The 13,894-nt window shown below is 41.0% G+C and overlaps 2 protein-coding genes across 4 annotated transcripts in view; one reads left to right on the top strand and one right to left on the bottom strand.

The window, feature by feature from the left end:
* Nucleotides 1-10,537, bottom strand: part of HDHD2 (haloacid dehalogenase like hydrolase domain containing 2) — a 38,484-nt gene extending 27,947 nt beyond the window's left edge. For 2 of the 3 annotated variants that reach the window (XM_006144434.3, XM_027770267.1), the window contains exons 1-2: nt 10,406-10,537; nt 532-642 (exon numbers count right to left, since the gene is read on the bottom strand). In XM_006144434.3, coding sequence (XP_006144496.1) covers nt 532-632 — 101 coding nt within the window. In that variant the 5' untranslated portion in view covers nt 633-642; nt 10,406-10,537. Of the gene's footprint in view, nt 1-531; nt 643-10,058; nt 10,171-10,405 lie in introns of those variants that run through there. The other variant, XM_006144435.3, reaches the window with a different exon arrangement.
* Nucleotides 1,577-2,454, top strand: LOC102479794 (60S ribosomal protein L27a). Its single transcript, XM_006144458.1, has 2 exons — nt 1,577-1,636; nt 1,984-2,454. Exons 1-2 carry the CDS (start codon nt 1,577-1,579, stop codon nt 2,452-2,454), a joined length of 531 nt encoding a protein of 176 aa, XP_006144520.1.
* Nucleotides 10,538-13,894: the final 3,357 nt, after the last annotated feature.

The following is a 13,894-nucleotide window of genomic DNA, read 5'->3' on the forward strand; positions in this document are numbered from 1 at the left end:
GAGTAAGACAGTCTCTAACCTTCGAAAGCATTAAATTTAACTGATGGAAATAATTCTAAAATTTCAAATCCTTTAATTTAACCTTGAATAGTTACTTATCCAATGCTAGATCTTAAAATGAAGCAGGAGGGGGGAAGAACTATGTCTGTTTGTATTTTATTTTGTGATTCCAAAATTTATTTTTATTTTTCCAGCGCTATTTATTTCACAATTTAGAATCTTGAGTTTTTAGCTCTCAGATTTATACTTCTGACTTGGAAAGACACACACACCCCCACACACACACACACACACACACACACAAAGAACAAAAAGAGTCTATTAAAGGGCTAAACCTAATAAATGCTTGGAGAGTAACGTTTGGGGGATATTACAATGTATATATGTTATAGCTAAACCCAAGGCAGTTCCTGTATATATGGTAAGCTGCTGAAATACCATCTTAAGGGCATCCATTTAGCTAATGATGTGCCTTGGTAAAATGGCACTTAACAAATATTATTTGTCAGCTGAACCTGGAGGATAGCTTGCCTTTTAAGAGCTTCCTGTGCGCCTGGCACAGCTGCATCTTCGATGTGAAGTGTGCCATTGAGATCCACCAAAACAGCTTTTAATGCACGGCGTGCTGCCATCCTTCATTCCCTAGGAGAGAGCAAATGAAATTAAAAATACAGTTTAGGAAACAATGGACAATTAAAAACTGGTAGGTCTTCAAAAATATCACTCACATCCACAGACATATAGCTTAAGGAGGTAAGTTGCTTCTCTTTTGGGAAAAAAAAGTTTTAAAAGTCAAAAATTCAAAATTTGTTCCATAAAACTTTCATAATGCTTTTTTGTTTTGTTTTGTTTTAATCTTGAATTAAAGCTAATTCAGGAAAATGCTAAAAGATATGTTACTATGTATTTACTTCTAGGATTCTTAAGATAACTGGTAAACAATTTATTCATTTTGCCAGAGGGTGCATGTTTACCTACAATGGGGTGTGATCACACTGGAATCCTTTTTCCTACATTTCTGCAGGATTTGGGGCATGCACAAACATACCTGGCCTGTGTTTGGTTCGTGGCATGCTGGGACTTGATCTTTGACTGGTCATATGGGATCTGGATCCCTCTGCACAGCACTTAACCACTGTGCTACAGGGCTGGCCCTATTTTATTTTTAAATATCAAATTAATGTACTCTGAAGAATGAGTTGATGCAAATACTAATCGTTAGCACAGTTTTCTTGGTCTTTGCTTATGTATACTGAAAATGTTTTGGGACCAGTAGTTAGTGTACTGCCTATGTCGTTGAACTCCCATGTAGTCAACTGTAGTTCGAGTCCCGGACCTGGTGGCTTAAAATCACGCCAAGCGCGTGTGCCCAAGATCCCTGGAGGAGAATGGAGGAGAAGGGATTGTGGCGTGGCCATCTCCCCTGGGGGGTGATTTCTCGCTTTCTATCTCTCTGTCTCTCTCTGTCTTTCTGGTGAGCATATGTGCCCTATAGCAAAAACCTCTCCAAAAAAAAAGAAAAGAAAAGAAAATGTTTTAATCACCCATCTTCACTGCTACATCCTGAAATGAGACTATGTGGCTAGGGAGCTGCCAGAATTTACAGGTCACTAAAGAGGAAATATCAAATTATATGGTAATTTTAAAGTAAGGAGATATATTCTCTACCTTAATTTCCTTTCGCTTACTTTCCATTTAAAAAATTTCCATTTTGGAGACTAGCAGGTAGTGCAATGGTTAAGACACTGGACTCTGGCATGGCTGACCACTGGGCACATGTGTGTACATGCCCAAAATCTTGAAAAAGGATGGAGGAAGAGTGACTGTGGCATGGCCATCCTCCCTGGGGAGTGATTTCTTGCTTTCTGTCTCTCTGATAAGCACACATACCCTCATAGCAAAAATCTCTTTAAAAACAAAAAAAACCCACCTTAACTATAAAATATATGGAGTATTAGGCATATATGGCTTAAACATAATAAGGAGGGCTCTTTCATCTTAGTCACTAACAAGCCATCCAGAATGAGGAAGACCCAGAAACTTCGAGACCATGTGAGCCATGGCCATGGCCGCATTGGCAAGCACTGGAAGCATCCCGGAGGCCGGGGCAATGCTGGTGGCATGCATCACCACAGGATCAACTTCAACAAATACCACCCAGGTTACTTTGGGAAAGTTGGTATGAGGCATAACCACTTAAAGTGGAACCAGAGCTTCTGCCCAATGGTCAGCCTTGATAAATTGTGGACCTCGGTCGGTGAGCAGACACAGGTAGACGCGGCCAAAAACAAGACTGGAGTAGCTCCCATCATTGATGTAGTGCGGTCGGGCTACTACAAAGTTCTGGGGAAAGGAAAGCTCCTGAAGCAGCCTGTCATCATGGAGGCCAAAGTATTCAGCAAGAGAGCTGAGGAGATTAAGGGTGTGGGGGGTGCATGTGTTCTGGTGGCTTGAAGCCACATGGAGAGTTTCATTAAATGCTAACAAATGCAAAAAGTAAATAAATAAATAAAAATAAAAAAATAAAAGTAATAAATAGGTAGGGTAAGAACAGTATGGAAACTAGAGAGGGAGGGTTGTTTTTTGTGTGTGTTTTTTGTTTTTGTTCTTTTGTGTGTGTGTGTGTTTTGCTATGGGGCACATGTGGTCACCAGAGACAGAGACAGAGAGAGAGAGAGAGAGAGAGAGAGAAAGAAATCACCCCTGGGGGATGGCCATGCCACAACCTCTTCTCCTCCATTCTCCTCTTGGTATTTTGGGTGCACATGTACATATGCCCAGCATAAGTTTCAAGTCCCTGGGTTTGGGACTTGATCCCTGGTTGACTATGTGGGAGTCCAGTGCCTTAACCACACCACCTGATAGCCCTATGTTTTTGGTTTTTTTTAGTTAGTTGATTTATTTACTTAGTCTTTTTTCCATTTTTTACAATGAAGTATGTCAGACAAACAAAAAGGTATACGCAGCCCCATGATTCTCTTTCTTCCTCTGCCTAAGGTGGCTCCTCTCCTGGTCTATTTTGCTTCTTTTTATTTGTAGAGGGCATGTGCACAAGGGAGAAAAAGAACCCACAAATGGGGTGTGGTCATACTGCAACCCTTTTTTTTTAATTTCTCCATCCCATCTAGATTTGGGGGCCCCATGCACAGGCACTCAAGAGTGTTTTGTTTTTATTTTTAACAATTATTTATTTAACTTTATTTATTTATTTAAATTTGACCAGAGAGGAACAGAGTGAGAGAAAGGGAAAGTAAGAAAGTAAATCGCCAGGTCCAGGACTCAACACTGTGGTAGGCCAAGTGGGAGTCTAGCACCCTTAGCCACCATACTACCTGCTGACCCCTCGAGAGTTTTTCAAGCCACTGGGACTGGGATGTGCAATTCAACTCCCTTAATCAGTGTGATATATGGCTGGCCCTCCTGGTTTTGATATATTCAGAGCTTTATATAACGTATTTTGTATATACTTACAACTTGCTTTATCACTAGTTGTGAGATGTAGCCACATTAACACATGTAGCTACAATTCATTTATTTTCATTCCCATGTGGTATTCTATTGTATAACTAGATCATAATTTATCTGCCCTCCAAATCATAAACTCTAGATAGTTTTGCACATTTTATTATCATACCAAGTGCTTCTATGAACATCCTTGTACTTGTCTTCCCGTAGACTTGTGAGTGACCACTTATCTTGGGCCTTGGGTCTAAGCATGTTTATCTTCACTTCTGCAGAATATTGACAAACCAACCTACTCATTTGTATCTTCATAGGGCAAATGTTTACTGAGCATTTACTGTGTCTTAAGCCCTGGGGTAACAGCAGAGCTGGAGGAGTCATCTCCTCCTAAGTGAGAAATAGCACGAAAGGGTTTAGCTGAGCTGGACAGAATGTAGGGAGATTTAAGTAGACAACTACCTAGACTCTGTGGAAAATGACATTGAAAAAGTTTTGGTTGATGCCATATTCCCGTAGGACAGATCTCAAGTCAACTATCTTCCCACATCAAGTATAAAAATAAAAAACTAAGTAAAATCAAAGCGAGCCCCAGAACTGAAGCACACTGCTATCACATGCTGGCCACTGATCAGCATAGACAGTGGATGTGTACTGGGTACCCTGAAGAAAACAGCATTTTTCTGCAGGACAGAGCTATCACATGGTCAGGGCTGGGAGGAAAGCAGAAGAGGAGGAGGCAGAGATAGAGTTCTAGCTGGACCCAAAGGCCCCACTAGTCAGGAGGGTCCTAGACCTCCTCTCTCAGGATACTGTTTCTCATACGAGCTCCCAAGCCTAAGAAGGTGTTTTCCCCTCAGCAAGTTATCACTTGGAGCTCACATGAGAAAAACGCAGGCTGTGGGGAAACAGCCAGTTGGTGAGGGTCAGTTAGGTCCAGGGTTAGCTGAGTGGCCCTGGCAAGTGACTTTGGTGTACTCATTCAGACTCAAAGAATCATCCTAAGATTCCACTTTCTCACCTGGAAAGGGGGAGAATAAGAGTAAATACCTTGCAGGGTAGCAAAGGTTCAATAAGTTAAGGAGAAAGCAGCGACATGCACATAGACAGGAACTTAAAAGATTTAGCCCTCTTTCCCAGTTCATCACTATGTAACAGGTACCCACATACCCCCGACGCCATGGCCGTGGACACAGACCAGAGCAAGTAAGGAGCAAGAGAAGCATCTGAAAGAAATCCATGGAGAAAGAAGAAAAGCAAAAGCAACTCACACCTGTTGGATATGTATGTGTTCTGTAGTTCTAATCACCTCATATAAACTTCTCAGCAATTCTATACCGATGAGTGGTGAGACATTACTACTTTGCTCATACTTTTGGTTTTGACTCTGAAACATGTTTATGTTTTACATATTCAAATTTATTTAATTCAAATAAACCTAGCCAGACCTAAAATGAAAAATGAAACAAAAACAAAAAGATATTAACCTGGCCGAGAAAACTGCACATAGTACTCTGGCTCTATTCCTTCAAGCAGATATATTAAAAGGACAAAAGAACAGCAAGGAAACCTTGAACTTTACTTAGTAGGTATGTTGTTGGTAAAAGTAGAGGTATGAGTTCCAAACTATTTCATAAGGTCAAATATGGAACAATTTGAACATCAAAATGAAAAAATGGAACAAATAACACACCGAACTAAAAAAAATACTATGAGTCTAGGTTAATATTAAAAATATTTTAAAGGAATTTAAAAGGTAAGTCTTTCATAGAACCATGCCAACGAATAAATACAGAAGGACTGCTCGGAACAGAACATCAACACTTTGGCACCATGATAATAATTAATGATTCAGACAGGAATCACCAGTGAATACTAAAACCAATGGATGAAAAAATTTTGGGAATAGTATACTTACCCAGACTCAAAGAATCACCCACAGATTACTACCATCCATTACAAAGGAGAAAAGATTCCATAACAGTGGAGAAACCTACCAGATACCACCTTAACCAAATGATCAAATTAACACAATTACTAGTGGGACAAACCGATGTCAATTGCTTCTTGAGAAGGAAACATCATCACCTATATAGGAACCCTGAAAAAATGTTAGCCTAAATTGAATCATAGGGGAAAATAAGAAAATTCCAAGTTGAAGAAAATCGTACGAAACAATTTGTTCAAATTAAAAAAAAAATTATAAAAAAGGGCCGGCAGGTGGTGTGGTAGTTAAGCCACTGGACTTCCACACGGCTGACCACAGTTCTAATCCTGGACCTGGCAACTTGCTTTCTCAGCTTCTTTCTCTTACTCTTGTTCTCTGTCACTCTCTGGTCAAATAAAAAGAAATAACAGGGGCCGGCAAGTGGCATGGTAGTTAAAGGCTTTGGACTCCCACATGGCCGAACTCAGTTTGAATCCCAGACCTGGCAGCTTGCTTTCTCACTTTCCCTCTTCCTCTCTCTCACTCTGTCCCTCTCTAGTCAAATTAAAAGAAGTAAATAAATAAATAGAGTTAAATAAGATAATTATTTTAAATAATAATAATAATAATGAATAAAATTAAGTAAAATAATTGTTTAAAAAGTTGATGTCATTAAAAAACTGTAAATTTTAGACAGGAGAGTATCTTCATGACTTCAAGAAAAGAATGGCTTTTTTTTTTTTTTTTTCCTCTTTTCTCATTTATTTATCTACTTATTTATTTAACTACTGAATTGTGCATTTTGGGCCAACAGGTCCAAGACTTGAACTGCAGTTGGCCATGTAGGAGTCCAGTGATTCAACTACCATGCCACCTGCCGCCTCAGGAATGGCTTTCTTAAACAAAAAATAAAAAGCACAAACTACATGGGGCCAGCAGGTTGCACAGTGGTTGGGACACTGGACTACCATGTGGCTGACTGTAGTTTGAGTCCCAGACCTGGTAGCTTGGTTTCTCACTTTCTCACTCTCTCTCTCTATTTCTGTCTCTTTCTGGTGAGCACATGTGCCCTATAAAAAAGGAGGCAATCCAATAGAAAAATAAGATCTCAATGTACCTTTTTATGAAAAAGTAAACCTGAATAGCAAATAAATAAATGAAGATGCTCAAAACTCACACGTAATCAAACAAATGTGATTTTAAAGCACAATATTACTGTACCAACCAACAAATTGGGAAAATTTTAAAGCCCCAAAATACCAAAGGCTGCCAGGAATTCCCATATACTGCTAGTGATAGAATAAACCAGTATATGCATTTAGGAAATCAGTATGAAATCACCACACAGCAATTCCACTCCTAGACATTATACCCTGGAAATTCTTTCACACTGTATCACGACACATGAACAAAAATGTCCACAGCAGCACTAATAGTCAGATACTGGAAACAGTATAGATGTCCATCAAGAATGAGAATGGATAAAGTATAGTATACTCATACACAGAAAACAAAATGCAGTAGAAATTAGTGAACTATGTTCACATAGATCATCTCAGGTAACACTCAGAAATCTGCTATAGGATAAAAGAAGCAAATTACAAAATACAGAGAAAGATCTCATATGATAGCTTTCAAAACTAGGGATGCATACATAGGTGATAAAACTGTAAAGAGAAGCAAGGGAAAGATTATCAGAGTCAAGATTGATTCCTTCCAGGAGATAGGGAGCAGGTGCAGACCAGGAGGAGCACAAAGGGAGCCTCTAAGGCCTGGCAATGTTTTACTACCCAACCTAGACAGTGAGTATATGGGTGGCTTTTATTTTATCATAATTATTTAAAACCTACATATATGTTTCACATACTCTTGTATTGATGATATGTTTCACAAGATAGTCTGGTTACATTTTAATCAGTCATTTCTCATACATTTAATATAGTTATTAAAAACTAAATTAGTCCAATTACTCTACAGTCAGCTCAAAATGCCCACCCCCAAGGCATTCTGAATTCTACGTAAGTCCCTGATTTTGTTTTCCTTTTATAATGTATCTACTAAAAAAAAGAATGCACAGGCTAAATAAATAAATAATAAAAGATATTAAGAGTTCTGATTAATCAACTACAAAATCCTTCCTTTTGTGACAGTTGTCACATTATTCTATTTTCTGTTCTTTACTGACCTTAAAATGAAGGATTACATCAACAATAGCATCAACTATTTCTTGCCTGAAAGGGGAAACAGCTTGTTAGTCAAAAGACAAACTGTTCCTAAGAAATGTATTTGTTTATTTTGTTTGTTTTTTTAAGAGCCAGAGGGCATGTGCACCGGAAAGAGGGAAATGCACCTTCCAATGGGGCAAAGTCATACCACAATCCTTTCTCTATTCTCTGACCTGTCAGGATTTGGGATACATATGCACCCAGTATGTTTTTCCAAGCTGCTATTACCAGGATCTGAACCCATGGTCAATTATATGGGCTCCCTTAACCACTGGGCCATAGGGCCTGACCCTAGAGGCTCATTTAATTTAAAATATGCTAACTATGCCACAAAAGATATGAGCAAGCAAAATAAAGAAAAAGTGGGCCAAAAGGAGGTTACGCTGCTGGAATCCCACATGGTTGACCATGGTTTGAAACTCAGGCCAGGTGTGTGTACATGCGAGCCCAAGAGAATGGAGCACAAGGGATTGCAGTGTGGCCATCCTCCCTGGAGGGTGATGTCTCACTTTCCCTCTCACTGTCTCTGTCTCTCTCTCCAGCAAGTGCATGCACTGTAAGGCAAAAACCTCTCCAAAAAAAGAAAAAGCATTCTCTTCTTATATACTTAAGAACCTTAAATTCTGGGACCAGCAGTAGGCATAATGGCTATGTCGCTGGACTCCCATGTAGTTGACCACGGTTTGAGTCCCGGACCTGGTGGCTTTAACTCACGCTCTGCACATGTGCGTGTGTGCCCAAGATCCCTAGAGAAGAGACTGCGGTGTGGCCATCCACAATCACCCTAAGGGGTGTTTTCTTTTCTTTTTTTTTTTTTAGGGGTGTTTTCTTATTTTCTGTCTATCTCTGTCTCTCCAGGGAGCATATGCACCCTATAACAAAAATTTATTTCTAAATAAAAAGAGCCTTAATAAAACAACTGATAGTGGTACTTATTTAATGCAAAGAAATTCTCTCTCATCCAAAGAGGAATTCTTCCAGATACTTCAGAGGGCATCTGCCTTTGAATAGCCCTGAGGCATGTGAATCCAATAAGTCCTTTCACCTTCAAACCTGCTCTTTTCCCTGCAAATACTCATGAGTGAATGGCAATGCCATCAAGCCAAATGATATCAGTTCTACCTCTAAGACAGTCTTGAATCCACTTACTACTCATTGTTACTGAAAATGACTTTAAAATCCATCATCTAGCTCATTTCAACAACTTCCTAAATGTCCCTTCTACTTTGTGTCTATTTTCAGCTCCAAAACCATTCCTTGAAATGCAATAGTATAATAAGTACAAAAGCAAAGAAGTTGTGCATGCCTGAGTAAGAATCCAGACTCACTAGCTGTGTGAACTTCAGCAATTTTCTTAACCTCTCAGCCTGTTTATTCACCTCTAATGGTTGCTAGGATTAAAGAAAGCAGTATCTGTATCGCAGACAATGTTCCCCACACAGAAAGGCTGAGTTATGTACCTGTGGGAAGGAGAAAGCCAGAAAGGTACATGATGAATGTGTAGAGAAATCACAGGTTAAAACGACACAAAGCCCTGAAGCAGTAGCATAACTTGAGGATTTGAGCGAATATCCCAAAATATATTGTGTCATACAATCCGAAACTTGCACAAATACTTAAGAGAAAACAAGAAAGTTCAATAAAACTTTTTTTTGGGGGGGAGGAAAGGGTTCTTTCACACTCCCTACAGAGTACACATTTTCTTTCCTTTTCCATATGCTCTCCTATATATTAGTTTCAGACTTCTCTGAATCACTTCATGCATTCAATAAATGATGTTATTTAGTCACTCCCCAGTTAAAAATCTTTCAGTGGCTCTCCATTGTCTTTAGTCTGAACAGTAAATACTGGTGTACAGAGACCTGGTTTACCTCTAAGTCATCTGTCCCTGCTCCCGGGACATAAGTTCCATGGCACTTCTGTTTGCCAAGAGTCCTTTTACTTTACCACCCTCTGCAATGCTACACCCTCCTTTCCCCTGACCAACTCCTTCAGTGTTCAGTATTAGTATCCTTTTTAGACAAGCATCTTTTCCTCTGGCGTGGTTTCTCTGATCTCTCTCTCCTCCAGGGCTGTGGTAGGGTCTTCCGGTTTGCTCCAATTACACTTGTCACTCTATCCTAGTGACCTACCTAACCAGCTCTCTCCCACTAAACTGTTGAGCTCTGTGCGTAAAAGAGCTGTGTTGCTCTTCTTACGGTATTATTTAGGCGCTAAAAGAAAGAAAGAAAGAAAGAAAGAAAGAAAGAAAGAAAGAAAGAAAGAAAGAAAGAAAGAAAGAAAGAAAGAAAGAACTGAATGAACTAAACTCCTGAATCTCGAGCTCAAAGGACTCAAGAATAAGAATCTCCACAAGAGCTTAGCTGCGACCCTCTCCTTCTCTGGGGCAAGATGAGGTTTGGTTTGGTCACTGCATTGTTTTAGCCCAATTCCAAGGTCTGACAAACCTTGGCTAATCGGAGTAAGGGAAGCTAGTTTCGAAATACTGCCCAGGAAGGCGGTCCAAGAATGACTACGATCCCAGTCACGACAGTCCCGGGGAGACCAACAGCTCCGCCCACGCCCAGACCTGGCGGAAGCGCCTCGTGCCCCTCTCTGCGCACGCGCCGACCAGAGATCCAGAGGAGTGGGAAGGAACGTCAGGAAAGGCGGGGGGCAGGCCTCCGGGCCAGCGCGGACTGGTCCAGTCCCAAATGGGCAGGGGTGGCTTAAGGATGCCGCAGCTATTTCCCCGAACCCTCCATGCAGGCGTGCGGCCACCTGTCCCCAACTATGTCCTACAGTGGCTCCTCACCCCCACTCCGCACGCCGTCCTCAGGAAAGGGCCCCCGCTAGCAGCAAAGCCAACACGGCCGCCCTGTGCGCAGCGCCCCGCAGCCAGCCTAGAGCGCCCCGCAGCTGCCGGACGGACGCCGGAAGCTGGGCCCTGGCCGCACCGGAAGTCCTTCCTTGTCAGGCGCCACCCCCTCTCTCCACCCACAGTTCCCTTCCGGGCTGAGGACTTCCTCTCGTGGTCTAGTCATGTGCTCGACGTGTGAGGGAAGTTTTTCTCGAGACCTCTTCTCGCTGTGGTGTTGCCTATGGGCCCAAGTGCACGAGGACAAATCAAAACCGCCGCTTTTGTTCAGTAGCTACTTTCCATGCCACAGCGCCAGTGTTAAACCTAGAATTCTCGACTTTCTTAGCCTCCCTCTCTCCACCACGTCAGGCCCATTTTCGGAGCGTCTCAGAAGGCATCTCCTTGGCACTTTCCTTGGATCACGCGATCTCGCAAGTCGCCATTACCTCTTCTGCTACTTGAATAGCATCTGACAGTTACCTTCTGGGTTTAACCACTACCCCAGGCAGCAACATCCCTCCCTCTGGCATCAGCAATTTCAAAACATTACAAGGGCCAAGTTTCCAATTCTGCCACTTCCTCAAAGCTACCAAAGACCTTACCTACCTGTTCCTAGGCAGGCAGTATCTTTACAATTGGAACCACCTCCCTCTCCACCCACCCGCCACATGGGAGCCGCCTCTTGAGCCAAATACTTGGGAGTGCAGAGATGTCATCTTTATGCACTATGAAAATATAGGTAGACTGAGTGAATAACTGCCCTGCTTCACGTGGACTCCTTTGACAAAATTGTTGCCATGCCTTGTTCTGGGGACTCTGTTACCGGAACATCATCCATACATACTCTACCCAAGGCTGCAGTCAGCATGTTGTGAGCTTAACACTGTCTACTGAATTAAGACCTTCTGCTTTTCCTCCTCACTGGATCTGAAAATGTTTTTGTTTTACTCATATTTGTTAAGTTTTTGGTGCGGGTGCCTAATTGGTTGAAGAGAAATGAACTACTTCCTAGTTTCACCTTCTGGACCAGTTGAATCTCTAACCAGATCCAGATACCATCAAAGAATTTAAATAAGCAGGTACTAGAAGACATGTGTTTTTCTAAATGTTTACTCTGGCTGCAGTCTAGAGAAATGAGACCAGGTAAAATGTTGCTGTAGGGCTGCAAGAAAGATGTTTTAACTAGAATGTGTGGAAATGAAAGGTATTTAGTAGGTAAAATATTAAGAAACTGGTGATAGATTGATGATATAGTGATATCCTTCACTTATGTGGAATAGTGAGACAAGACTATGCTTCTTCCCCACCAAATGGCTCTGCTTGCTGGAAGGGAAGATTGATAAAGGGATAGGACTTCAAATAGGAGGGGCTGAATTAGAGAAGGTAGGGTGAAAAACCCAAAGGAGGAGTAGAGATGTAAAGAAAGCAATATCTGAACTGAGACAAAAACAGGTTTCAAAAATTTACCTCGATTGTTAATACCCGTGCACACTATGTGTCCTAGACCCATGTATAGAATGTTTTCACAATATCTGACATCTAGTGACCAACCAGGGAAAAAGGAACACTTTAGCAAAAAAGAATACTGTTTCCTTAGTATCAAAATTTTATTTTGACAATAACTTTTAAATTAGTACATCAACAAGAAAGTAACTTACTTCACCAAAAACATATTTTTTTCTTTTGAGAGATTTTTGCTATAGGGCGCATGCACTTGCCAGAGACAGAAAGACAAAGAGACAGAAATGAGAAATTCCCCCCCAGGGGGGATGGCCACATGGCAATCCCTTCTCCAGTGTCCTCTCAGGATTTTGCACCCAGCGTATTTAAGCCACTGGGTCCGGGACTCAAACCACGGTCGACTACGTGAGAGTCCAGTGACATAGCCATTATGCTTTCTGCTGGTTCCCCCCAAAACATTTTTTTTAGCAGAGTATCACTCAGGTTGAGGTACATTTATAATTAATGGTTAGTGATCTGGAAAAGATGTATACAAATCATCTGGACCAGACTTCTGAAAAAGTGACCATTTTTAGATAATTTTTAAAGATGAGACAATCAGGGACCAGCAGATAGTATAGTGGTTGAGGCGCTGGATACTCCCACATGGCCAACCCCAGTTTGAGTCCCAGACCTAGTGGCTTGCTTTCCAACTTTCCCATTCTCTTTCTTTGTCTTTCTCGAGTCAAATTAAAATAAATTAATGAATAAAAGTTTCAAAAAAAATGAGACAATCAAAATCTACTGAAATCTTAGGAAGTTTATTTGCCTTAAATCATGTTATAAAAGATTTTGCTTGGTATATAAGGAATATTCTGCCTCCTACTTTTTACTATTCCAATATACTGCTCTCTCTAAAGTCATTTCATGAGTACATATACTTATAAACACAAGTGACTGCATATACCTATGGAGCATAGGTCAAATTGCCTTTTTTTTTGAGAGAGATTTTTGCTATAGGTGCATGCACTTGCTGGAAAGACAAAACGTGAGAAATCACCACCCAGGGAGGTTGGCCATGCTGCAATCCCTTCTTCACTATCCTCTCAGGATTTGGAGGACGCATGCACATGTGCCCAGCATGAAATGTAAGCTGCCAGGTTCGGGACTCGAACCAGGGTCAGCTACATGGAAATCCAGTGATGTAACTAACCATCATGCCATCTGCTGGTCCCCACATTGCCTCTTACTAAAGCAGGGTTGTTTTCTAAAAAAAAAAAAAAACAAACTTTCAAACCATGTTTTTGAAAATTTAGGGTTTTGTGTAAGTGATTTGGGAAGCTTACCAAGAGTGGTGTTAAGGCTGAACACTGGGTCTTTGGGTCCCAGAACTGCACCAACAAACAATACATAAATAGACATGCTCTCATCTCTTTTAAATATTGGAGTATACTTCCATTAGAATATCTTTTCTGCTGCTAGCAAACAAAATTTAAACACCACTTGATAAAGAATTAAGCTATACATTTGATTAGTATCTACAGACCAGAGCCAAGACCCTTCACTACAGTTAAGGGGAATACAGACATAGCCAGAATATATAAGGACCATAAATATTGAGTTGTTGGAAAAGTCATGACATTTTTCTATGCAAAAATGCATCATGACTTTTCCAACAACCCAATATTATGAGTCTGCAACTATCACAATTGTTAATTCTGAGAATGGCTAAAGATGATCTGGTATTTAAGTTATCATTTGCTAAAATAAGGTACTACGGTTACTGAGTCACAACTGCTCAGAGGAAACTGGGGCTAGCGTGAGAAAAGTTTACAGGCTTCCCTGCAGCTGCATTAAAACTGTCCTTGAGAGATGAAATATTTAATGCTCAGTGCTTCACTACCCTCACAGCTGCCTTGCTACAGAATACTCCGATCTGCCCTGCTGTGACTGCTTGCCACTGGAGTGTGGACTTGGAATGTTCCAGCATTCAATTAACATGAA

This window comes from Tupaia chinensis, unplaced genomic scaffold (genome assembly GCF_000334495.1).
Source record: "Tupaia chinensis unplaced genomic scaffold, TupChi_1.0 Scaffold000119_2, whole genome shotgun sequence".
Lineage (NCBI taxonomy): Eukaryota > Metazoa > Chordata > Mammalia > Scandentia > Tupaiidae > Tupaia > Tupaia belangeri.